Source organism: Myxocyprinus asiaticus, chromosome 37 (genome assembly GCF_019703515.2).
Source record: "Myxocyprinus asiaticus isolate MX2 ecotype Aquarium Trade chromosome 37, UBuf_Myxa_2, whole genome shotgun sequence".
Classification (NCBI taxonomy): Eukaryota; Metazoa; Chordata; class Actinopteri; order Cypriniformes; family Catostomidae; genus Myxocyprinus; species Myxocyprinus asiaticus.
The window spans coordinates 16639818-16666917 of record NC_059380.1 but is presented as its reverse complement, the minus strand read 5'-3'; the positions used below and the strand labels follow the sequence as shown (position 1 = coordinate 16666917).

At 39.1% G+C, this 27100-nt stretch overlaps 1 protein-coding gene across 3 annotated transcripts; it reads right to left on the bottom strand.

Moving 5' to 3' along the window:
* Positions 1–803: 803 nt before the first annotated feature.
* On the bottom strand, positions 804–26832 carry LOC127427825 (integrin beta-6-like). Of its 3 annotated transcripts, XM_051675638.1 has the most exons (17): positions 26257–26832; positions 22127–22196; positions 21749–21828; positions 20599–20797; positions 20058–20304; positions 15706–15871; positions 15413–15574; positions 11702–11797; positions 11241–11330; positions 8898–9032; positions 8192–8451; positions 7940–8091; positions 5794–6016; positions 4276–4370; positions 1996–2112; positions 1417–1583; positions 804–1179 (listed from the first exon to the last, which is right to left on the bottom strand). In XM_051675638.1, the coding sequence occupies exons 2-17, from the start codon at positions 22179–22181 to the stop codon at positions 1090–1092; spliced, it is 2334 nt and encodes a 777-aa protein (XP_051531598.1). In that variant the 5' UTR covers positions 22182–22196; positions 26257–26832; the 3' UTR covers positions 804–1089. The 3 variants fall into 3 exon arrangements, with proteins under 3 accessions (XP_051531598.1, XP_051531597.1, XP_051531599.1); XM_051675637.1 differs by lacking the exon at positions 26257–26832 and having other exon boundaries at positions 22127–22318; XM_051675639.1 differs by lacking the exons at positions 20058–20304; positions 20599–20797; positions 21749–21828; positions 22127–22196; positions 26257–26832 and adding exons at positions 16188–16210; positions 16367–19987.
* Positions 26833–27100: the final 268 nt, after the last annotated feature.

Sequence of the window (27100 nt, the reverse complement as noted above, 5' to 3'; positions counted from 1 at the left end):
TTTGGTCATAATGACCATCATTATGTTTGGAGGAAAAAGGGTGAGGCTTGCAAGCCATAGAACACCATCTTAACCGTGAAGCATGGGGGTGGCAGCATTATGTAGTGGGGTGCTTTGCTGCAGGAGGGACTGGTGCACTTCACAAAATATATGGCATCATGAGGAAGGAAAATTATGTGGATATATTGAAGCAACATCTCAAGACATAATCCAGGAAGTTAAAGCACGGGCGCAAATGGGTCTTCTAAATGGGCAATGACCCCAAGCATACCTCCAAAGTTGTGGCAAAATGGCTTAAGGACAACAAAGTTATTGGAGTGGCCATCACAAAGCCCTGACCTCAATCTGATAGAAAATTTGTGGGCAGAACTGAAAAAGCATGTGCGAGCAAGGAGTCCTACAAACCTGACTCAGTTACACCAATTCTGCCTGGAGGAATGGGCCAAAATTCCAGCAACTTATTGTGAGAAGCTTGTGGAAGACTACCCAAAACGTTTGACCCAAGTTAAACAATTTAAAGGCAATGCTACCAAATACTAACAAAGTGTATGTAAACTTCTGACCCACTGGGAATGTGATGAAAGAAATAAAAGCTGAAATAAATCATTATCAAATCTACTATTATTCTGACATTTTACATTCTTAAAATAAAGTAGTGATCCTAACTGACATAAGACAGGGAATATTTTCAACAATTAAATGTCAGAAATTGTGAAAAACTGAGTTTAAATGTATTTAGCTAAGGTGTATGTAAACTTCTGACTTCAACATATATATATATATATATATATATATATATATATATATATATATATATATATATATATATATATATATATATATACTGAGTTCTTCTCAGTATATATGAAGCTAATTATAAAGCTAATTATAATGTCTATAATGTACGATTCATTTTCCCAATTAAGGATCCTCCCAGATGTCCCCAAACTATAGCTATGGAAACCCAAACAAATACACAGTGTCTCACTTATACAGTACAACAAATTCAATAAAAATAAAAACAAAACAGTGATAGCTCTTGGTAAAAAGAAATTTGTGTTCTGTGTTTTTAACTTTTGGTCAGTAGTCCTAAGAAACGTCACGCTTCTGCTGCCCTGCACTTTTGTAGGTCACATTTTTAAATGTTGATGTTGAGCTCCTGAAAAGAGGATTTGTGCCCTGGGGACAAAAGGGGGTCAAAAGCAAACAATTATTCTAAGGAATAAAAAAATAAAAAAATGGGTGTTAAAGACATGTTAAAGTGAATAGAAAACTAGTAAAAACATATCACTATAAAACATATTAGCCAGCATCTTTTCAAGGATGGAATAATGTAACAAACGTTATAATTAACCAGAACCACCCACTTACAACTTCCAGTCAAAACTTATAACTAAACACCCTCAAACAACATACCGATTGCCATTTTGCTTTCGCCTTCTCTGCCTCAAACTTGGCAACCTCTTTCCTGTCATGGACAGAAATGAGAAACTTCCAAATCACCAAGAGCACAATGCCAATGATGAGGACAGACATGCACACACCCAGAGCGATCAGTGGTGCGTTTGGAGGCTCGGGACAGTCTGAAGGACAATTGCACACACAAACACACATACGTACAATTTTAAGTGTTTATGTAAATATAATGTCATCTATAATAATGTCAACCATAAAAATGTAACTACAGTTCAAGGGTAGCTGACATAAAATACTTGAGGTGTGATGTCTAAAAGTATTTTGAACAGCATTTTGCAATTGAGAATTGATTATGTTTATGAGAGTTATGATGTAATCGAGATAGTACATGGAATATTTGTACGGCCTACATTTAAAAATTAATTTGTTACACTGCAGGGCCATTTAAAATGAACTAGTGCAGGGAAATAAGTGTTTAAAAATGATGAAAATCTTCAGAGAAATGGTGACCAGTCACAGCACCTAAAATACACACTTTCCATTATACATTAACATAAATTCTAACATAAAATCACTCACCGTAAAGTTTGGGGTTGTAGATGGTGCTGCCATGATCGCTGTCCACCAGGCTAAAAGACAGCAGGCAGCTATCCTCACTCTGCAATGTGCACAGTGCCGCCCGGCTCTCCTCAAAGTCTGACAAAACAGTACAGAGCTTAAGTATATGAGTGTGCATGTGTTTGTGTGTGCACTGACACCACCGTTTAAAAAAGTATTTTTAGCAAATACAGATTTTTAAGGTGTTGATTTTTCGGTCTCCAAAATTTAGAGTATGTTTATGTTATTATATCTCCCAGTATAAACTGCTGAGATCTTTGAATCAGAAGATAACTATGTAAAAGCCTTCTCTGACTTTTCTGTAACATACATATGCTATCATCCACCACAATTCTCAATTACAGTTCTTCATCGCTCAAATATTCAACAAATAATACTCAATGACTTACGTACATCATGTAATATATTACCCCACACAAAACCTCTCTGCGGTCTCAGTTCTTCTCTTTGTCTAACTCATGTCTTTATTAAAGACAGTCAGTGTTTTGTGTCTTTGCATTGTCCCCTGGTCAGAGACCGTATAAAGACAGCCTCCAAAATGCACAGACACTTGAGGGTCTTGAAACCAATTGGCCCTAACAACAGGCTCTCCGCAGAACAAGCTAAGTGGCATGTTTAGCTTTGTTAAGTGTCAAGAGGGCCGATCTAAAGGATGGTTGCTTTGTATGTGTATATGTGTGTGTGTGTGTGTGTGTGTGTGTGTGTGTGTGTGTGTGTGTGTGTGTGTGTGTGTTGTGTGTGAGAAAGGCACAAATACGTTTAATGCAAGTTCATAAAATGGAAACAAGTACACATAAAACAGTCATATTAATAAGCACAATATTAGTTAGGAATTCATAATGGTAGTTTCAATGTTTTGGGGATGTTAAAGGAATAATTCACCCATAAAATAAAATTCTGTCATCATTTATTCATTATCATGTCCAGTATGAATTTCTTCCATGGAACACAAAAGGAGACGTTTAGTAGAATATTCACTCCCCTCTTTTTTCTATACAGTGAAAACATATAGTGACCAGAGGCTGTCAAGCTCCAAAAAGGGCAAGAAACACCATAAAAATACCAATAAAATAGTCCATATGACTTCAGCACTATATTCCAAGTCTTCTGAAGCCATTTGTTAATTTTGTGTAAGAAACAGACAGAAATTTACGTCGTAATTCACTGAAAGCTCTCTTCCATATCTCTCAGTTCTTATTTGCACATACACATATTCAAACCTGGCATGTCAAGGCACATTACAACAAATTTGTATGTCTCGTAACTGTGTCTCCTACCTTTATGATACTTTTTTTACTTTTTTGAGCTTGATGGCCCCTGGTTACCGTTTGTATTCTTTTTATGGAAAACAGCTGCATGAACATTCTTCAGCACATCATTTATGCCTCAAATACAACCTGGTCTCATGAACATTACGTGACCTTGGCAACATTTATGCAAAACAAAATTACGTGCCTTATTACGCATTTGGCTGCAGTTTCCCAGTGAAATATCCAGCAGGGGGCGCCAAAAGCAAGTGAAATGGTATCGTAATCAGACAAAGATTTAAGGTGAATGTTAGATGGAGGTTTTATGAGTAAAACATACCTCCCTAACCTAAAACTTTAACCTAAACCTAATCAATACTGATTTAAAATCAAATGAGAGGTAGACACAAAACAGACATCCTTACCCTTAACCAAAGCCTGAACCTAACCGAAAGTGTCCAAAAACAAAATGAGAAATGAAAAGTAAATTTTCTGAAGCAACCACATCATCTCATGTCGCATCTATGACACTGTCGTCTCACGTGTCAGCTTCCGTGCTTAACTGGTCTCGAGGTCCAAAGTCCAAGCTGAGCTACCGCGGAAGCTAATCACATTGGAATAAGTGTAAATGTATTAGTGTGTGAGTAATAGTGTGAAAAGTATGTTTTAAAAGTCATAATCAGACATTGTAGTCATGATTTGTGTGAAAGTGAATAAAACACACAGTTTTTGTAGTGCCTCTAATGTTAATTTCACCAGGAAACTGCGGCAAAACGTAGAATTCGTCACGTAAAAGTAACTTTGCAAAAATTTTGTTCATTCTATGAGACTAGGTTACTCAAATAAGGCATAAACCATCATAACTAACTAAACTAAATATTTGATGAACGTTTACATAAGCGGTGCTTTGTTGTGTTTTACTATAACTTCCCCATTGACCATGTGACCACTCATAAACTAAAGCTGCAGAGAACAAAACAATGTGGACTCTGACCTGTGGAATTGCTGACAGTGGTGTGAAGAGAGTTACATTTTAAGGAACACTCGTCTGATGGATCCTTAGCTTTGAGGTAACACTCCACACAAGACCTGTGGGACACACACATACTTTGTATAAGCACAAACTAACAAACCTGTCAACCCCTCAGAGACTTTATCTCTAGAGAAAGCTCAGTATTGTGTTCTTTGTGGGGTAACTTGGCGTGTTTTTCCCAGAGCTGAGACCTCTATTTTTTCTGTCTCATTCTTTCTATATCTCTCTATCACAGAGTCAAATAACCCATAGGGTGACAGGACCTATAGAGAAAAGGGAAGGCAATACTGCAGATCAGCCACATGCCTTCTGGTGCTCATATATGCCCTCTGGAAATGAACAGACAAGAGGAAGACTCATAAACACACACACAGAGCCACCCACCCACACACGCACAAACACATAGTCATGAGAAATACAACAGAGGAAATTCCTAGTAAGGTGAAGACATGGTGCTGTGGTTTCAATGTCAATGGTCAAATGAAGAAAAGCCCTAATGAACTAACAACTTCCTGTTAGCCTTTATTAGGTTACATTACATAAAACTGTTTCTTTGGATTATGTTGCTTATTCACTATAACTATTTTAGAATTGACAGTGGAAACTGGGTCTATTGTTAGCTAACTCGTTTCTTTAAATCACTTTTTTATTAAAGGTGAAGTTTGTAATTTTCTTTCTCAAGCAATTGTGTTCCCACACTTTTTGATCAATGAATTTCCAGGACTTTTCCATGACAAGTCCAGTTGTTTGTGATCACTGGATAACAATTTTTTAAAAATAATTTGGATTCAGAACAGTTCCCTAATGAACAATTCCCTTTTGCTAATGAAACACTAATTTGTGAACGGGTTTGACCAATTCATTCAAAAGAACCGACTCCATAGAATGATTCGCTCACAAACTGGACATCACTATAGCTTGCGACAAGTTTTACTATTTACTTATATTTACACAAGAGCACAATACTAAGACAATTAAATATTTTAGAGCAAAGCATAGCTAGAAAAGTGTATATTCGCTATACAAATTTCCACAACTTTTCTATGACTTTTTCAGGCTTGGAAAACAAAAATTTTAAATTGATATTTTCCTGATATTTCCAGCTTTTCCATGGCCGTGAGAACCTGGAAGTAAGCCATTCATTGCTGGAATGGTACGAGATGTCAATTTCTGGCTCAACCAATGACGAGAGTTTAGAGCGGGATTACCTTTTTGGATTCATTTTTCATTATTTTTGCAATTCCATTTATTGCAGAAATTACACACTTCACCTTTAATTAAGATAAACATTTCATAATGATTTCTTGATAAATTGCTGATACCACATACAAAACAAATCAGCCCACAATGATTCAGCACAGAGCAAACCAGTTTGTAGCCAAAACAAATGCCGTTTAAATGCTGCATATTCATTATGAATGTGAGTTTCCATAATGTCATTAGTTTCAGTCACAGATATGTGTTTGAGCATGTCTTTACCTGGGTAAACTACAGATGTCTCCACAGGTAGTGCACCTTTCACAACGTTCTCCCGAGGCTCCGGGAACGGTACACTCGCACTTTCCACAGACACACTTGCCCCGTCCACTGCAGATGGATCCATCCACAGACATGCATGAGTTGCTGCTGGTGCTACAGTTACAAAACTCCCCCATCCAACCGGTGTGACACACACACTCCCCACAGTCACATTTCCCATGACCTAACACACAAATACACATATAAACACACATGAAGGAGATTTATAGGTAGTACATTGTCTCAGGACAATGTAATGAACAATAGTGGACAATACATTATATTTAGTCAATCTATTCACTCTATTAAAATTTTTGATCGAATTACATGACATGCCACTTATTTCTGAATTAATTGCATATCAAAATTTGCCAAAAAAAAATCCCCTAAAAAAACGAGTAAAGCATAGTCAATAAATTGTTTATTTTATTTCCAAATCATTAATATTTCCATATCATTGAAGAACCGCCTACAGTCCACAGCGATCAACTTTGCAACAGAGTCTGTCATTCTGTTCTAAGTAGATGCAGAAATTTTTTTGCGTTTATGCATGCCGCATGCACTGTTTTTCGTTAATCTACACGTGTCAGATGGACACTTTTAGTGTGTCTCATTTTGCTTGAGTCGGGTTTCACTGTTTTTCAGTGTCTTCTGCAAAAACGCTGCCTTTTTTAGGATGCTGTTTCAAGTGAAATGTAGTTTGAAACGTGTCGAGACCCTGCACTCTGCTCCTTCCAACTGTCTTGAAACAGTTATCGGTTTGTTGCATGTACAGCTGTGCATTGATGGTACAACTGGAGCTGCGCTGACTGCCCCCTGCTGACTGCGACCCTTATTGCGGAATTTATGTACGGTCAGTGTGCATGATTATTAGTCTGAATTGCATACATTTTTAAACTTCTTTTTAACTGAACTGAATTAATGCATTAAATTGACTGCCTTTATTATATTTTATGTAAATATGATGTAATTAACATCAACCATGTAAGTGCAACTACGTTTAAGTAGTTTACATTAATTTTTACATTTCATTTTTACATTAATGTCTTGCAGTGTGACATATTTTTGTACTATATTTTATTTTATAATTATTATCATTTCAGTTTTATGGTTTCATATTAATTGAGAAATTACTGTACATAGATTATAGTATGTTCTTAAGTAATGGTGACCTTACAGGACCTAAAATATACACTTTCCCTTATACGTTCATATACATTTTATCCAAAAATCTCAATGTTGATTAGGATTGGATGTGTTATGCGTCAACTACCCATATATATATATATATATATATATATATATATATATATATATATATATATATATATATGAGGAACACAAATATTTAATTTATATATAAGTAGCAAAAGATAGATAAAAACAGCAACACACCCACATTCATATGTAAATATGTAAACACAGGATTGCCCACATTATACCCCTCCCCCATATGCTCCTGAGTTCAGCAACTGTTCTGGTAATTATCAGTGTGTTATTCTTTCATTAAAATTCCACAGTGCTACAGAAGATCAAATATCCCTCCCAACGTGTCAGCGCTTTCTTTACATCCACCCCAATCTTTCTCTCTCTTTCTTTTGTTTTCCTGACAGAGTTATGGTAGGTACCACTGTCAGAAATGTACTTTTTTATAAAGAGGCAATATTTGCCCCCTAGAATTGATTTTCAAGAGCATTTTTACATATATCAGTGTATTTTGTATTTATTTTTACCATATAAAAACACAACGTGTTGTCAATGTATGTTAAATACTTAAACTGAATCAACTAATTGAAATAAATTAACAATCTGGACAATTATTGGTGTTAAAAAAATCTAATAATCATCACATACAAAAAGAACAATACATACAAAAGTAGCTATATAATGCACAAGATAAATAATTAATCAATTGACCAGTTCCCATGTTTAATTACTTTCTACTGTCTACCGTCATAGGAGATTTTGATAACAGTCACTGTTCAAATGTTAGATAAAACAACAGCAGTATTCACAATGGGGGCACTTTCCTCTCACATTTTATATGTCGCTTTTGGTGGCATTTTTGCCCCATGCCCTGGCTAATTTCTGACCCTGGTGTACTGACCTCCACAAAGCTGTCCTCTGAATCTGAGGCAGGAAAAGTCGTCGCACTCACAGTACGGTCCATACACATGTCCAAAACTGGACGGGTGACACACACACTGTCCACAGAAACACTCGCCCTGGCCACTGCACATCTCAGCACCTTCATGTGCTCTGCCACACACACAGACTTAGGTTGAAATATCTTAGCAGGCCTCATAGTCATTCTAAATCATAGTCATTCAATGTCACCTACTTGTTCTCTGTTTCTCACCTGCAGTCACTGATTTGTTCTTGGTCCTCTATGCACTCGCACTTCGGCCCCACAAATCCTGGATTACACACACAGGCTCCACAATCTAGCGCTCCATGGCTGCAGTGAGTGCTGTTCGGTTCGGGGGTTTGATGGCAGTCACACACACACTGAGACTCCAGCTCAATCTCTAGGGCATCTTGGAAGCCCACCGGCCGCAAGGAAAACCGTTGTAGACCGGTAAGGCAGCCCCTTAACTCGACTGTAACGTTAAAGGATACCTGAGTGAAAAGAGATCACCTTCGTTTTCATTTCTGTGGGAAAACCTAGTTTTCTTTGCCAAAATGTATACAATGAATGTAATTTCCACAGCAAAACCTAATTCGGAAAAACAACACATCTTTTCCATAAAGTTGAGCAAAAAACGTGTCCAACTTGCTCAGCCAGGTTTGTTTATAGCTGTCAAGCTGTTTGAGCTGTTTAAATAAATAACGCTGTTATGTACACAGCAATGCAATAAGATAACTGTATGTGTGCCAATTCTCTTGCATTCCAAGCAAAGACCTTTCTAAATGTGTAATATGTGTAAAACTACAATATATTCATGGTATTATACTATATCACACTTAAGCATTTTTGTTATTTAATAAATAAGAAGGGTTAGAGATTATGCATCTGCTTTAGTTCTACTGTGGAAGTGGTACTGTAAGGAAAAAGCAGAACAGACCACATCACCAGCTTTGACATTGGAGCAGTTTTTATGCCTGGGGAGGATGGTCCCGTCCTGACAGAGTGCTGTGAAGGAAATCTGCAGACCCTCTGTGTCGCCCAGAACCTCTAGATCAATCTCTGATCTCAGTTCCTGCCAATCAAACACCAAATACATACAGTAAATCCCTACTGTACTGTGGCTGCCCATGAAAACTTTACCTCATGTACACCAGTATAGATTTAATGGGATAGATCACCCAAAAATGAAAATTCTCTCATCATTTACTCACCCTCATGCCATTCCAGATGTGTACGACTTCCTTTCTACTGCAGAACACAAACGAAGATTTTTAGAAGAATATCTCAGCTCTGTAGGTCCTCACAATGCAAGTGAATGGTGACCAGAACTCAGAATGTCCAAAAAGGACATAAAGGCAGCATAAAAGTAATCCATATGACTCCAGTGGTTAAATCCATATCTTCTGAAGTTATATGATAGGGGTGGGTGAGAAACAGATCAAGAAAATCACATCTGCCACCATCAGAAATTTCACATTCAGCCACCTACTGGTTGGGGCTGTTCAAAGATGGACATTGATAGTGAACAAATACTTAAATATCTGTTTCTCACCCACACCTATCGTATCACTTCAGAAGATCTGGATTTAACCACTGTAGACAAATGGATTACTTTTATGCTGCCTTTATGTCCTTTTTGGACATTCTGAGTTCTGGTCACCATTCACTTGCATTTTGAGGACCTACAGAGCTGAGATATTCTTCTAAAAATCTTTGTTTGTGTTCTGCAGAAGAAAAATAGTCATGCACAAGTGAGATGGCATGAGGGTGAGTAAATGATGAGAGAACTTTCATTTTTGGGTGAACTATCCCTTTAAGCTTTATGATGCATCTGTTATTTTTATTTAACCTGTCAAGCCAATATAAAGCTGATGGAAAGATGCAAGGACATGGATTACTTGTCTTTATATTGAGTGGTGCTACATGTAAAAACAATTTTGGTGACAGACAGTTGAATTAATAAAAAAATGTATGTGTAGCAGCCAGGTGTGCTTAAAATTGTCAGTAACTGGATAACTGAGAGTCAATTATTCCACTTTTACCAAGGTTTTCACTAATACATGTGTTTTTCTGAAGACATTCTTCAGGTGTTTGGCAAAAAAATGCACCCTAAAGAGCACTTATGAACATTCCTTTAATCGGTTGCATAACCACCGTTCCAAAACAAGCTCTATCAACAGCATCTGTGGTGCTGATTGCCACATAAAATCATTTTGATTCATCCCTCAGTTAAAAATAAAGCTAAAAAAAAAAAAAAAAAAAATCGCAAAAATGCAGTAACAGAAATTATTTTACAATGTTAATAAATGGGGCCATACATTTTGAAGGATTAGCAGAATTCTGTATTTTTGTTAAAGCACTTCTATGTATTCTTCCTTAAAAAATGTGTTATGCAGTAGGCCTGTATTTAAAACAGTATATACAGTTTTTGCAGTAATTAGTGGGTCCACAAGGTGGGCCGTTGCTTTCACAAGGTAGCGCAAGAAAACAAGGTAAATGTAAAGACATCTTAATTTGTGTATGGACAAATGGTCAAATGGTGTATACTTTAAAAAGGCTAAACATTCGGTTGAAAAAGAATTTTGAAATAAAAAAAATAAGCATACTTTGGGCTTAATGAAGTCAACAAACCTGGAACTACCTCATAGTTGTGTATTTATTGAAAATTAATTAACACTCTTGGAAGTCAACCAATCCAAATCAAGACTTTAATAATGCCAGCCCGTGATATTACCTGAAGTAACTAATATGCCTTTTACAGAGGGTTACTCATATGCTAAGTCATCAATACAAGCGCTTCAGGTGTGAACGTGTCCAGAGCATTTTGGACTGTCCACTTAAATTCACATGGCCTATTATTCTCTCAAACCCCCATTTACTGAGGTTTTCACAGATGACACACGTGTTTTAATGTAGACAATGTTTAGAGTGTAAGCAGAGGAAAGAGAGAGAATAGAATGGGGGCAGGAGAAACAGGGGAAGAAGAGATCAAACAACAGCCAAGAACAAGTGCAGACATGCTCTGTGAACATGGCAATCCATAAGAAAGTGAGCAAAGGGAGGTAAAGGGAGGGGAAATTGGGAACAGTTAAGACTCAGGTCACCATGAAAAAAGAAAAACATTCTCTCACACTAAACCATTGAGTGATTTATGCCCCTTCTTCAAAAATCAATTGATTTCTGCTGTTTTCTCAATGACCACATACATAGACTATTACCAAGCCTATTTTTGTATTTAAACACTCACATGCATAAACACAAATATGTTACATTCCTGTACCTTATATGCAGTCATGATAAGTTCCAGAATGTTTCTTGAATCGGTCTCCAACACCCCCACAGTAGCTCCAGGAATCAGACTTGCATAATTCTGTTTGAAATGCAAAAAAAGCAGTTAAACATCAACTAAATACTTTTGGAGAGTAGTCACAGATTTTGAGATGTGGGAAATAGTTCATAAAAAAGGGAGGGAGGGAGGGAGGAACAAAGAAAAAGAAAAAAATATTTCTGTCATGAGAGTTCGGTCTGGGTGATGTGATAAAAACTGTGTTTGAACATGTTGTAGGGAGAACTGAATACACTTGTGATTCATGTAATCCATCCACACACTGATAGATATTCCTGCAGAAGTGCTCTCAGGATCCCACAAACACATAAATAAACATGCCTTTTTGTTTGCCTCATTGTGCTTTAAAATGAATAAATATGAGTGAGAAAGTCCCTATGGGAGTCTTTTCTCACCTCATAGTTCTGTCTCTGGTTGTCAGTCACAGCAAATATGAGGAGGATATTGTTTTCAACCAGCTTCTCTATGAGCTGCCCTAATGTTGGATACTCCTATTTACAGGAGACAAAGATAATAAATTACATTCATTATTCAATTTCCTTATGCTTTGATGATATTAGATAAATAATATCTCTTAACCTTAGCTACTGTACTGTATTATAGTTTTAAATAATATTCTGGGTTAAATACAACTTGGGTCAGAAACATACTGTACGCAAGTACGTGAACGATTTCATGCGTCATTGCATTCTGAAAGGTGTCAGACCGCAGTTGATAATGAAAATCAAGTATGCACTGCATTTTTAAATCAAACCATTAACAAAGTCTTTAAACAGTGCTGAAATTCTCCTTTATATCCTTTATTAAAGGGATAGTTCACCCCAAAATGAAAATTCTCTTTTACTCACCCTCATGCCTTCCCAGATGTGTATGACTTTCTTTCTTCTGCTGAACACAAATTAAGATTTTTAGAAGAACAGCTCAGCTCTGCAGGTCCATACAATTCAAGTTAATGGTGGCCAGAACTTTGAAGCTCCAAAAAGGATATAAAGGCAGAATAAAAGTAATCCATTCAACTCCAGTGGTTATATCAATGTCTTCTGAAGCGATATAATAGAAGTGTCTGAGAAACAGATCAATATTTAAGTCCTTTTTTAATATGTATTCTCCTAATCCTGCCCAGTAGGTGGTGATATGCAAAAAGAATGTGAATCGCCAAAAATAAAAGAAGAATGTGAAAGTGAAAGTGGAGATTTATAGTAAAAGGGACTTCAATATTTATCTGTTTCTCACCCACATCTATCATATTGCTTCAGAAGACATGGATTTAAACACTGGAGTCATATGGATCATATTTATGCTGCCTTTTTATGCTTTTTGGACCTTCAAAGTTTTGGCCACCATCCACTTGCATTGAATGGACCTACATATTCTTTTAAAAATATTTGTTTGACTTCTTCAGAAGAAAGAAAGTTATACACATCTGGGATGGCATGAGGTTAAATAAATGATGAGAGAATTTTCATTTTTGGGTGAACTATCCCTTTAAGCATTAATATGAGTCACTACAACATGTACTAGTGTTGGGTTCGAGTCCACCTTAGTCGAATCTGAGTCAAGTCCGTGTCTTTAAACAATCAAGTCCGAGTTGAGGCTGAGTCCGAGTCCAAAAGGGGCAGAGTCGGGCTCAAGACCGGATCCATAACAGGCAGACTCCAAGTCAAGTCCAAATGAATCTATTCATGAATCTGAATTAAAGTTGTAACCATAAACTCAACATCAATATTTTAAGCTTATTTTAAACTTCACAACTAAGAAAAACTGTTTGTCAATATAAATGTAACAAAAACACCTCTGTCGCATTTCATATTCACATTTAATGATTAGTATCCTGCTGAACAGACTTCAAAGTGGTTTCAACATGAAAGCATATGCTTTAGGTGTATGAAGACAAAAATGTCCTTCAGCACAATTTTTATTGCGTTCTGTTGACATTTCAATTATTTGTTGATTTTTCCCCTCCACTCAAACATACACTAAAGAAAGTGAAAGCTGCATTAGTCATCATAACCAAGATTATTGTTTCCAATTTTTATTTAGTTTTTATTTCTACTTCATTTTCAATTTGTCAATTTAATTTAATTTAGTTTTATTTAAAATTATCCCTATCTAATGAAATAATGGTCTATACTGAGATTTCTTTCTGAATCTTTATTCTCTATCTGTCGACTGATTTGGAAAAATACAGTACATACAAATGGAGTAAAACATGGAGAATAATAATTTTGAGTCATAAATTTAACAGAAATTTTCAAAAGTGTCAGAGATATAGGCTAAAAAAAGAAGTTACCCGGTGGTTTACAATAAAAATAAAATAAACATTTAAAATAAAAATGTCATAACCAACGAAATTAATCTCGTAACATGAAGTTTAGTTTCATACACAAACTCTGCCATTGAATAATACATTTATTTTATAGTCTATAATTAAATTATAAACAAAACATTTCACTGCCCAAAATATCCTAATATTTTATTGTGCATGGTTGAATGTTGTGAATGGTGGACAAATGCTGTAAAATAATGTATTTTAAGCAGCTTGTCAATGCTTCGAAAATAGTAAATCAGTAATAAATAGGTGCTGTATATCTGTTTAGAGTTGCTGTCTGCTTTAGCAATAATGCTTTTTTCCCCCGACTATTTAAAAAGTTACGCAGTTAATTCCACAAGCTATTATGGACCAGTTCAAGCTGACAACACTGCGTGGACCACAAGAGACTACAGAAGCCTACATGTGTAGATACAGTATGCCTAAAAAGACTTAATATCCAATATTAATACTATTTTTATTTATTTTCATTTCGATATGCTGTTTTTAGTAAACTGTGAGAGACATGATGTGGGTGACTTGGCTCAATGAAGTTCTTGATTTGAAGTTTTTAACCACGATGAAACCGCAACGCGAATGCTGTCTTGGCTGCACAAATGGCACATGCAATTTTACCAGTTGCCAGGTCCTGTGTCGTGTGAAACTGTCTTGTTTAGTTTCTATTACATTGGATACATACCCGTCTTTATGTTTTTGTCATGCCAGCCACCTCAGTAGTCGATGTTATACAGAAGTCTTTGTAGTAACATTCCAGTGTATTGTTGACTGATGAGTGTGCCTGTGCACGTGCATATGTGTATGTGCGTATGTTTGCTTAAACACAGTGAAACAACTCTGGTTACATCTACTGGGGCTAATAAAGCTGCATGCAGACAGAGATGTGCTCATTAATTTCTGTTTTGTTATTTATTTTTGTAATTTCTTTCATTGCATCACAAATGTCATGGACTCGGCTGGACTCAAAAAAAATCCCAAGTCCTAAAGGCTCGAGTCTGAGTCAAATCCGAGTAAAAATGCATCCGAGTCCGTGACAAGTCCAAGTCCATTAAAATTGGACTCGTGACTCGGACTCAAGTCCGAGTCCATACTCGGGTACCCCAACTCTAGCATGTACTGCCATTGTATTGAATTCAGCCAACGGGACATTCATTAAATTATTTCCTTTTGTGTTCCACAGAAGAAATAAAGTCCTTTGTGTTTGGAACAACATGAGGATGAGTTAATAATGAAAGAGTTGTTGTTTTTGGGTGAACTATTCCTTTAAAGTTGATATGTTTATGGCAAGCCATTTGAAGGTAACTCTAATGCCCGCCTTGAGTATTGAGGTTAGTCACCCCAAAGCAAGTACTGGGGTTTGTTAAACAGCAATGCAAGAGCGCATGTTAAAATACGTACAACGGGTTCATAAACTTGCAATGTGTTGGTCAAGCATTCGCATCTGCCTTTGCATCCTTGCCCAAAGTATGTTTCTGGCCTTTAAGTTCTTTAGACAGCATCTTTACTACACAAAATAATTTCACATTTTCCCTCCATTTGAAGAACTGACAATTCAAAAAAGGGCTTCACATTTCCGCTTCAAACCCTCCAGTCAATTTGCCCTATAGGCTTCCATCATAAGTGAATTACTGTAATCAAATGTTTTTCTTTTGAAGTTAAAAATTATTTTGCGTTTTATTTTGGACAGCAGAAAGAGCTTTTAGTTGTACTTAACCCAGAATATATAAGTGGTTCAAATGTCCTGATAACTCAGGAACTGGAGCTGCAGACTTCACCTTACCAGATGGGTAGTCATGGAATACTCATTATTGCTGTCCAGGTGACACTCCCCATCATTAGGAACAACAATGCCAGACATTTTGCTGTCCATCCCAAAATGAGAGTCTGCATCGCTCACGAATACCAGCAACTTCATGGAATCATTCCGCCAACCAATCCTATCCTGAGGTGGGAGGGACATTTACAGGAAGTTGGAATTTAAAAAAATATCAAATGGCATCCCTCCATAAAAGCAAGAACCCAGTTGAATGTTGATACTTAGGTTTACAAGGGAGTCTGTGGAAATGGACTCACCCCACACACAGCTGCCTGCATGATGGCATCAAAACCACCCTCTGGCACGTCAATGTTGGCTGATACACGCTGTTTTGAGATTATCTCATTAAACTTGTCTGTACTGCTGGTTAATGAAAGCAGATGTCTGTATCCAAATGTGGGCAGACATTCAAAATCAACACTCCTGCAAATGAGAAAAGTGACAAAAAGATATCACTCATTTGTTTGAAACTGTTCGAACTGGTCTCATCATTTACTTCTAAATGGAAGGTTACGTCATGTGATGTCTCTCATTGATCTCATTGGTCATACACAAGATTGCTTGAAATGAAATCACACATGTCCCCTGTTCATGTTTCATCTTATTTGTTAGGTTGATACACTGAAAAACATGTTAACCTAAAAATATGCTTCATGTGGTGTGGTGGTGGGGGAGTGGTTGAGCGCCGGCTTGTGAATGGAGAGCGGGACCAGGAGATGAGAACAGTAAGGATCATCACCTGACAAAGATGGTCTCTAACAGCTGTTTGTCATTGCAGTGAGAGTGGAGATGGGTTTTAAGAGCGAGCCGGATGCCAGTGAGGAGAGAGACACATGCCCAGAGAGACTCGTTAGAGTGCAGTGCTGAAAAGCAAAATCTTTTGTGCTGAAAAGCAAATCTTGTGTTTAAATAAATTACCTGTTTGAGTTTAATTTCGCCATCTCCCGCTTCCTCCTTGCACCCCATCCTAAGAACTTTGTTACACTGGTGCCGAAACCTGGGAAGTTGAAGGAGGAAGAACGCTGCCATGGAGGCCTCAACTCTGGAGGAAATGTTCAAGACCCTCGCCAGCATCCACCAGTCGCAGCATCAAGCCCTCCTCGAGCTGTGCATGGAGCAGGAGCTGCAACCAATCTGCCAAGGATGACCCCGAGGCTCTCTTGGAGCTTTTTGAGCAGACGGCGGGGGCATGCAGTTGGCCAAGCAGCCAGTGGGTGGTCCACTTGTTACTGCTGTTGTCCAGGGAGGCCCAACTTACAGCGCAGCAGTTGCCAGCAGAGAACCTACTGGTGCATGCCGATTTGAAGAAAGCCATTCTGCAATGTGTCGGCTGGACACCAGAACAACAGCGCCAATGCTTCCGCTCATTGACCCTGGACGAGCACGGCCGGCCATTCGCCTTCGCCCAACAGCTCCGGGACGCCTGCAAGCAGTGGTTGCTGTCTGAGCAACGCAATGTCAGGGCTATGATCGACCTTGTGGTACTGGAGCAGTTTATTGCTAGGATTCTGAGAGGGACAGCGGATTGGGTCCAGTGCCACTGCCCAGCATCACTCCAAACGGCCATCCAGCTGGCAGAAGATCATATGGCAGTGTATTCGGGAGCCGGTGAGCCCTTAGATCTTTTTTTCCTTCTCCCCCTCCTGTCTCCCCTCACTCTCTCTCCTCCCCTTCCTCTCATCCTATTCCTCCTCCCCGGCTCCGGGAACTGCACTATCCGCCGGTTTCCCCTGCCCCTCTCCGCTCTCACTCCCAGGTTGGTGGACCCGCTGCCATTGGTCCCGGAAATGCCCGGTGATGGAGGTGGGGACATTGGTTTGGGTCTCCGACGCGCCGCAGGCCACCCCTGATCAAGCTGGGATGTACCACATACCCGTGAGTATTAAGGGGGGTACATACCAGGCCTTGGTGGATTAGGGTTGCAGCTAAACCTCCATCCATCAATGCCTGGTTCAAGACGAGGCTTTGGGTGCTAGTCACAAGGTGAAGGTAAGGTGTGCATGGGGATATCCACGATTATCCTATAGTGACTGTGACAATTCAATTCTGGGGACAAAAGCATAGTGTCTGTGCTTGATGGTCAAAATCTTCAGCCAGACATTGCACTCGCATATTCGTAGTTTTCTATTATAAATGACCAGTTGTATCAAGTGACACAGGATGCTCAGACAAAGGAAGATACAACCCAGTTATTGATGCCGAAGAACTGTCGGGACATGTTATTCCAGACGGCTCATTATAATCCGATAGCGGGTCACTTAGGGCAGGAAAAGACACTGAACTGTGTAATGGCATGTTTCTACTGGCAGGGCATTCGCGGGGATGTTCGCAGATGGTGTGCGGCATGCCGTGAATGTCAGCTGGTAAATCCGCCAGCCATCCCAAAAGTGCCTTTGCGCCACTTCCTTTGATTGAGGTCCCCTTCAAAAGAATTGGTATGGACCTCGTCGGGACATTAGAGCGTACGGCACATGGGCATCACTTTGTGTTGGTTCTGGTGGACTACGCAACACGAAGCAGTGCCTTTGTGCAACATCTCAGCACATAGTGTTGCGGAGGCACTCTTCAGAATTATCTCCTGAGTGGGGATTCCGAAAGAATTCCTCACTGATCAAGGCACTACTTTTATGTCACGTACACTATACGAGCTATACGAATTATTGGGCATTAAATTGATTCGGACAAGCATGTACCACCCGCAAATGGACGGCTTGGTCGAACGGTTTAATAAAACCCTGAAACACATGATTCATAATTTCATGCACGAAGATGCTCGGAGATGGGATAAGTGGCTTGAACCAATGTTATTCGCAGTTCGAGAGGTCCCACAAGCCTCCACGAGGTTCTCCCCATTTGAATTATTGTATGGGCGTAAGCCTCATGATGTCTTAGATGTCATGAGGGAAAATTAGGAGGAGGGACATTCAAACAGCAAAAACAAATTCAACAGGGGAGCTCGGCAATGGGAGTTTACACAGGGAGATAAAGTCCTTGTATTACTACCCACATCAAGCTCTAAATGACTCGCAAAGTTGCACGAGCCCTTTGAGGTCACACGGTGAGTCGGGGAAGTCGATTATGAGGTTAAACTAATGGATCGGGGCAGAGCATGGCAAATTTACCACCTCAACCTCTTAAAACCGTGGAGGGAGGCGTGGCTTTGGCGACGGTGGTACCAGAGAGGGAGGAGCTTGGGCCAGAGGTGAACTTAAAAGCCAATCGCGGCACCCCAGTCACTTGCGGAGACCACCTCTCACCGTCGCAAATCATGGACGTGGCCCGGTTGCAAAGAGAATTCTCACCCCTTCCCGGTCATATGAACCTCATAAAACACCATATCAAAACAACCCCAGGGGTAGTGGTACTCAGTCGTCCCTACCAATTACCCGAGCACAAAAAAAGTGGTTTGAGAAGAATTAAAGGCCATGCTCAATATGTGGGTAATAGAAGAATCCCACAGTGACTGGGCCAGCCTGGTGGTGTTGTTTCCGAAAAGCGACAGCTCAGTCCGGTTCTGTGTGTATAATAAAAATGTCAATGCAGTGTATACACTTTACGCATATCCAATGCCCCATATTGATGAACTGCTCAATCGGTTGGGTGCAGCTCGCTTTTATTCGTCACTGGATTTAACAAAGGGTTATTGGCAGATCCCCTTTTCCCACCAATTTCCCGTGAGGCCTTCTCCACACTGTTTGGCTTACACCAATTCATAACCCTTCCGTTTGGTTTGTTTGGGGCCCCGGCTACGTTTCAGCGTCTTATGGACCGAGTCCTCAGACCGCACTCTGCATACGCCGCTGCCTATCTGGATGACATCATTATATAGAGTAATGATTGGCAGCGGCATATGCAGCATCTGGGGGCAGTTCTGAGGTAACTGTGACAGGTGGGACACACGGCACACCCCAAGAAGTGCGCAATTGGATGGGTGGAGGTACGGTATCTGGGCTTCCACTTGGGACACGGGCAGGTGCGCCCCCAAATTGATGAGACTGCATTGGTTGTGGCCTGCCTGAGACCCAAGACCAAAAATACTGGGCAGGCCAGATGGCTCCCTGGACTGAGTCAGGCGATGGGGGTATGTGGTGGTAGGGACATGGCTGAGCACCAGCTTGTGAATGGAGAGCGAGATCAGGAGATGAGAACGGTAAGGATCATCACCTGGCAATGATTGTCTCTAACAGCTGTTTGTCATTGCAGTGAGAGTGGAGATGGGTTTTAAGAGCTAGTCGAATGCCAGTGAGGAGAGAGACACATGCCCATAGAGACTCGTTAGAGAGCAGTGCTGAAAACCAAAATCTTGTGTGCTGAAAATCAAATCTTGCGTTAAAATAAATTACCTGTTTGAGTTTAATTTCGCCGTCTACCGCTTCCTCCTTGCACCCCATCCTAAGAACTTTGTTACTTGTGGTAACATCTAAATTTTATTCAATTCAAAAAGATTATTTAACATCACTGAATTAACCTGAATATATTAGGTTACACCAACAAAATGTTTTAAAGGTTTTACAGGTTAGGTCAGGTAGAAATAGCTCCTTAAGGTAATATTGCAGGTTACCACTTTTTACAGTGCACTCTGGCTCTGCTTATGCTTTGTGAGAATCACCTGCAGGGATTGGCAAGCTCCTCAGCTGTTATCTTGATGTAAGGCAGGACAGGTTTTTCCACAAAGGAGCCGAATCCTAGTCTGAATTTGCTGGTAAGACTAGCCATCTCTTTTGAGAGAGCTGAGCCCAAGTCTTTGATCATTTTCAAATCATCAAACATAGAGGCTGACAGGTCCATCAGATAATAAATGTCCACAGGATGGTCCTGTGGTTGCTCCACTTGAACCTGAAAGCTCAGCTGACTTCCTGCAGAAGGCAAATGACAAATAAAGCTCAAAATGGCACAATTTCCAATTGCACATTTTAAGATTCCAGTGTGGTATAAATGTTTTCCAGGTCAATGTCTAAAATAGAACAATCTTCAGCCCCCACTATAACTAGTAGACATTATGTAGATCATCTGTAGTTGATTTTTCGCTCTCTAAATGACTACATGTTTCTAATCTTACCATACAGGGGAAGTACCTCACTTGTGGAGGAACAGTTGTGGTTAGAGAGACATTTCTTGATTTTCAAATCTGTGTCACTCATTTCTTTTACCTGGTCTAAGCTGGAGGCGCATCTTCTGTGGCACTATGTATGAAACGTTGATGTGCCCAGCACGCTTTCCTAACCCTTGGGCCTTCAGCACCTTGACATTCTGGATGGGGAACTCCACAAACTCGGCCGAGCATCCCTTCTGAAGAAGAGCCTCCGGTGTGTCGCATCTCTCATCGATTGAGAAAAAGTCTGTGAAATTCTGGATAAACAATCATTTGAAATATTGGTAACACTTTACATTACAGTGCATTTATAAAACAATAGAAATAACAATCATTAAAGGCTGCTCAACAAAACAACTGCATAATAAGCACATGTTGTTCAGTAGTACTCAGTACTTACCAATGTAATAGCACAATAATATGAATTGCAATGTAAAGTGTGACCTGTCATCATTTACTCAACACCTCATGTCATTTCAAATCAGTATGTTTTTCTTTCCTTGGAACATATAAGGAGCTATGGCAGGTTTGGCGCCAATGGCGATCTGTCACAAATGATATTTCGTGTCATTGGCGTAAAAACCTGGTGTGATGCATCTTTACGTGCCATATTTGAAAGTACGCAAAGTGAACAGGCCTATTTTTGAGAGCTACTGATAAACCTTATTCAGAGAAGCATCATATTTAATTTTTGACCAGAATGAAAACTAGGCTATTTTGAGATCTAGACTTACAGTCTGTAAATGGCATGCACTGTTTAAGGTCCTAGATCACATCTAATTTTCACAACTCCTGTTTTCTGGAGTTTTTGTATGCTGGATTTTTTGTATTTTCAATGTTTAGTCAGCTAAACGAGCAGACCCAAATTTAAACAGTACAACCCATTGATCCTTCACAGCCTCGTTTTCATTACCGTCACACATTAAACACGGCGCTACAAAGAATATGGTTTATGGACTTATGATGTTTTTTTATTATGTTTTAATATTTTGGAGATCGACAGACCCTGTTCAATTTCGTTGTATGGAACAGAGTACCGGGAACACAATAACACACCGAAGACAAAAAGTCGTACGGGTTTGGAACGAGGTCGAGTAAATAATAACATAACTACTCCTTTAAGAACAAATCACGTTGTGAGTAACATACTGAACACTCTGGTCTCTACGTTGAAAGTAAAAGGAATTATGATGGGAGAGCTGTTTTACCTGCAGTGTACACCAGGCGCACTTCGGCCCCAGCTGCAGACACTCGTCACAGGAGAGAGCGCTGAATTGAGAACACGTCCCTGCACACAACACAACACAACACAGCACAACAGAATACGGTCAGTGGATGCGGTTCGCTTTTCACAATGCAACGAATGTTCTCATGCTACATCAAAAACAATGAAAGTCAGCTGATATTCTTCACTCTCTGTCAAGTAACTGAAAGGTATCCTGTTTGTATATTTAGTTTCATTTAATAATTACTGTATATCCTTTGTAATAAATGGGCTATTAATAATTCTGAATAAAGATGGAATTAATAGCAGAATGTTTAACCCACGCATGTATGTGATCAGTAAATCAGTTTTTCAGTCTTACCTCCGACAGTGCTAAGCCAGAAGTGAAGGAGAAGGCAGAGTGAAACAATCCCCATTAGTCCTCACGGTTTCTGATCACAGGAGAGGAAAATAAAGTTCATATTCTCACACAAGCGCGGGATGCGATCACGGATCGCGAGCAGAAGAGCTGATCGCACCTGGACAGACAGACTCGGCGCGTGCGCTTACCTGCCCAACCTTTATATTCACTTCCGTACAGGTGAGAACACAACAGGTAACTCACTCTCACAGAAAAAATGCATGAAAGTTCATGTTCACGCGACAGGAAAGTTCATCACAGCTTGTTTAAGCACCTGTCTTTGGATCGAATTTCTGATTAACAAATACATGAACTTTTATGAACTCTATGAATGATTATTTACATACGTAGTTATCAATCAATTTGCAATATAGGCTATATATATATATATATATATATATATATATATATATATATATATATATATATATATATATATATATATATATCTCGAATAGATAGAAATAATTTACTCACCAGTTTATTCACTAATATAGGCATAATTCATTTATCGCCATATCTTTCCATCTTTGTTCGCGTTTCGCTATCTGTTATCACTTTTACTTATTGTTTACAGACTTATGCTACTTTATGACCTGGAAGTATGATTCAAAATGTCTTCCTTTGTGCCGCACAAAAAGAATAAAAAATAAAAAATTATAATCATCGAGCATGTTTAATGTGTTAAAGATGTTAATGAAGAGAGGTCTGCACGTTAGTCTGTCTCACTTCTGCAAACAAAATCTTATGTGGTGGTTCATGCGACATTGAAAGTGAGACTATTGCATCGAAAACTGGGAAATGTGCAAAACATAAATCTAGTGCATACCTAAGAAGTATTGGGACACATACTATAAACCACACATAAAATGTATGAATGCCATTGCATTAGACAACAAAATATCAAACAAAGTGTCATTTATTTTAATCAAAGACAGCACAAGCTAACGTTTCAAGCAATATGTTTCAGGTTTTAGATGATAAAATAAAGGCAAAAAGTACATGTAATGCACTACACATTTAGATAGTCTGTTAGGACACCTGTATGAACTTGAGGGGAATTAACTTCATATATCCACTAAAAATCATTGGGAACAGTTGGTTAAGAATAATTGCAATATCACTTTGAAATTTAAGTTAGATCCAAGAAAAGATCTAGCATCCTTAATTTATTTGTAGATGCCATTTGATTTGATATTTTAGTTTCTAATGGCATTCATACATTTTTGTTTGTGGCTTAAAAGGACAGTTAACTCAAAAACAAAAATTCTGTCATTATTTATTCACCCTCACGTTGTTCCAAACCCAAAGGAGCTGTTAGGCAGAATGACAGTCTCAGTCACCATTAGAGGTCTGCAACCCGACCCGGACCCGACGAGACCTGAGAATCCATCGGGTTTTTGGTAGGATTCGAGTCAGTTTTTCAAGTATGATTTCGGGTTAGGGTTTGTTATTAATGAAAAAATAAACAGGCCTACTTAACTTGTTTCGCGCACACGATCTCACGGACACACGTGGACATATAAGTCAGACACCGAAGGTGTTTTTGCATGCGTCTGCTTTGTTTTTCTAAGTAAACATGACGTGTTTCTTCTGCATCTTGTGCAGGACCGGCACAAGTTTAAAGTAACTTTAAGTTTCAATAACACATATTAAGAGGCCCTGGGTAGCTCAGTGGTAAAAGATGCTGGTACCACCCATGGAGTTCGCTAGTTCGAATCCCAGGGCGTGCTGAGTGACTCCAGTCAGGTCTCCTAAGCAACCAAATTGGCCCGGTTGCTAGGGAGGGTAGAGTAACATGGGCTAACCTCCTCGTGGTCGCTATAATGTGGTTCGTTCTCGGTGGGGTGCGTGGTGAGTGTCACGGTGGATGGCGTGAAGCCTCCACACACACTATGTCCGTGGCAACGCGCTCAATAAGCCACATGATAAGATGCGTGGGTTGATGGTCTCAGACACAGAGGCAGATGGTATTTGTCCTCTGCCACCCAGATTGAGGCAAATCACTACATGACCACAAGGACTTAAAAGCACATTGGGAATTGGGCATTCCGAATTGGGAGAAAAAAATAAATAAAAAAAAATACATAAATAAATAAATAATGATATTAAGCTGGGCCATAGCTAAATGGATGAAAGGTGATAATGATTCTAGGAGCCTACAGGTCCAGGGGGGCCCACAACATATTTTAAACTGTATTTTTTTTTTATATGAAAGGGGCCCAGACCAATATACAGTCGAGGGGCCCAGAATTCTTTGCTATGGCCCTGATATCAAGACACCTGTATCATTCGTTTTAGTGCAGGTGTCACAAGGATTCAACGTTCTGAACAAGTTTAGACTGCAAATAGGACTTTATGTGACTGTTACATTGATTCACATCATCCAAATTGTTCTGCACCAAGCAAATTTTCGGCACTTGATAAACGGTAAGCCAATGTTTTTTTGTTTTGTTTTTTTGCTCTGGTATGCTGAGGGGCCGCCATGCCTTGTATGTTTACAGTTACGATGTTGCCTACGATGTTTACATAAAATACAGCCTTTTGCAACAATACTGGGTAGTATTGCCTTCAGCAAGCATAGAGGTTAACCTTAGGCTACGACTCCACAATGAATCATGCCTTATCAATATACTGTATTACAATAGATATCAAACACCTGCTTGCTCCCATCAATGACAACAATCATAACCACTTATGAAAAACACTTTTAATGGAAATACAATTAAAATATCTGACTGTCACAAACACATCTCTTGGGAGTTAACTGAGTCAAGACCTTCTGCATTGCTTTCTGCATTGTACTCTCATTGGGTGAGCTTTCATATCTGTCTCTGTCTTTCCATAGGAAACAGTCTGATGCTTCCACAAAGCCTGTGGGAATCCCCATAACCTTGAGTAATATTCATATTTGCAGAGTGTGGTTGCATGTGACACATTCCTCTCTATATGCCACTTATATTCATAGAAAATAGCTGCCAAGTGGATTGACTTGACTTGAAAGGAACTTTGATATCATATCATAGCTCAGATAATTTAGTCTTGAGAAATGTTGGAGTACATTTTGAAATCTCTAACTTTTGATTGATACATCTGAGCACAGTTTGAGACACTGAGTGTGTTTACATGCACACCGATATGCTGATAACAACCAAAAATCAGCTTTTCTCTATCTGGTGAAGACAATACAGCACACGACATAAGTCTAAACAGAAATAGCAAAGCATAGCAAGAAACAATATAAAAAATTAATAAGTAAAAATGTATAGATGTAAAGAAATTGTGTAGATATAAAAGAAAATAATATGAAAGAATGAAAGAAACAACATAAATGAAGTACAACACAGATATATGTTTTCTGTCTTGAAGCCACAAACATACACTCAGGTTGCTTTTAAAACTCAAATTAGATCTTAGATTCATCCAGCTTGATCATATTTCTGATTTTTTTTTAGTTTACTTTTTTCAGCATAGGAGAAAATTTTTTATATACATCTCATTTGTGATTTTTCTTTCCTCTGGGTGTGTATCTGTGTGAGGCTAGAAGATTGCAGTAAGATCTGCAAGAAATTGATGGAGCCATGGAGGGATGGAAGAGAGACAGCTGGTAGCGTACCAGACAACTGCAATCAAGACTATGAATCAAGTTCCTGAGTGATAACTTATTGCAATCTTAAATTTAACCTTGTTTGTATGTTCGTGACAGAAATGATATTTTTCTTCGCCAGTTTTTTAAAAGGGATAGTTCACCCAAAAATGAATATTCTGTCATTATTTACTCACACTTATAGTTCCAAACCCGCATGCCATTCTTTCTTCCTTGGAACATAAAAGGAGATGTTTAACAGAATGATAGGGACTGGCCATATGGGTTTGGAACAACAAACTTTGTTTGTTGATTAAATCATGACAGTATTTTCATTTTCAGATGAACTATCCCTTTAAGCTCTACCTGTTCAAGAATCATTAGCACCATTATCAGACTCTCCAGTTTCTCTTCCCATTACATTAGATCAAATATGGACACACAGGACATCTTACTCAAAACAGATTTTGGCTGTATCACACTTGTACCAGAATGAGTAACTCACCCCTGGAGGCCTCAGCAGCTAGCATGCTGTCCTCTGTCTTACCAAAACCACAGCAGCACAAGGAATTTTGCGATACTGGAGTGTCTAAACATCAGTCTGCCTGCAGTGTGTGCCGGAGGGAACAGTACGCCCAAACAATCACAGCACGGCTTTATAGAGCATGACGCCTGTGCTCCCTTTCTCACCCCCATTCACTCAAACACATACACACACGTTATGCCTGAATGATGGCAGCAACTGCAGGGCTACACACACAGCCTGAAGTTTCTTCATTAGCAAGAGAGAGAGAGAGAGAGAGAGAGAGTGACAGGCCAAATGGACATGTGTGACTGTGGATTTTTTTTAAAGATTTTTATCGCATATGTATGTATGTGTGTATGTGTATGTGTGTGTGTGTGTGTGTGTGTGTGTGTGCATGTGTGTGTTGCATGTAGGTCAGTTGTTTTCTGTTGTGTGTCAGAGAACGGAATTGATTAGGTGGTAAATAAAATTCATCATCAGTGTCAGGTGCTTTTTTGTTTTACTCTAGAGATGGGTTTTAGCATGTCCATTGTGCATGTAAGTATTTGAGTGTGTGTGTGTGTGTGTTGGAGGACAGCATTCACTACTCACCGGAAATGGATGGCACTGAATTACTGCTCATTCTTGCTAAATGAAGAATGAATGGAACACAGAGAAAGAGAGAGAAACAGACAGGGAGAATGAGAGAGAAAACCGAGAGAGGAAAGTGTCTCTTGTATAAATAGTCAAAGGGAAAATAAGGTGGGCAGTGAGAGCTTTGTGATCATACTATCTGAGACAAACACACACATATAATGAGACACCTAAATGAGGATGCACCATA

Excerpts from the sequence above, each read along its gene's own strand:
- LOC127427825 (XM_051675638.1), bottom strand. The coding sequence starts at position 22,181 with ATGGGGATTGTTTCACTCTGCCTTCTCCTTCACTTCTGGCTTAGCACT. Across the intron at positions 20,305-20,598 it reads GCGCCTCCAGCTTAGACCAG|GAAGTCAGCTGAGCTTTCAG; the intron begins GTAAAAGAAATG and ends TGCCTTCTGCAG. Across the intron at positions 6,017-7,939 it reads CAGAGGACAGCTTTGTGGAG|GTCATGGGAAATGTGACTGT; the intron begins GTCAGTACACCA and ends TTTGTGTGTTAG.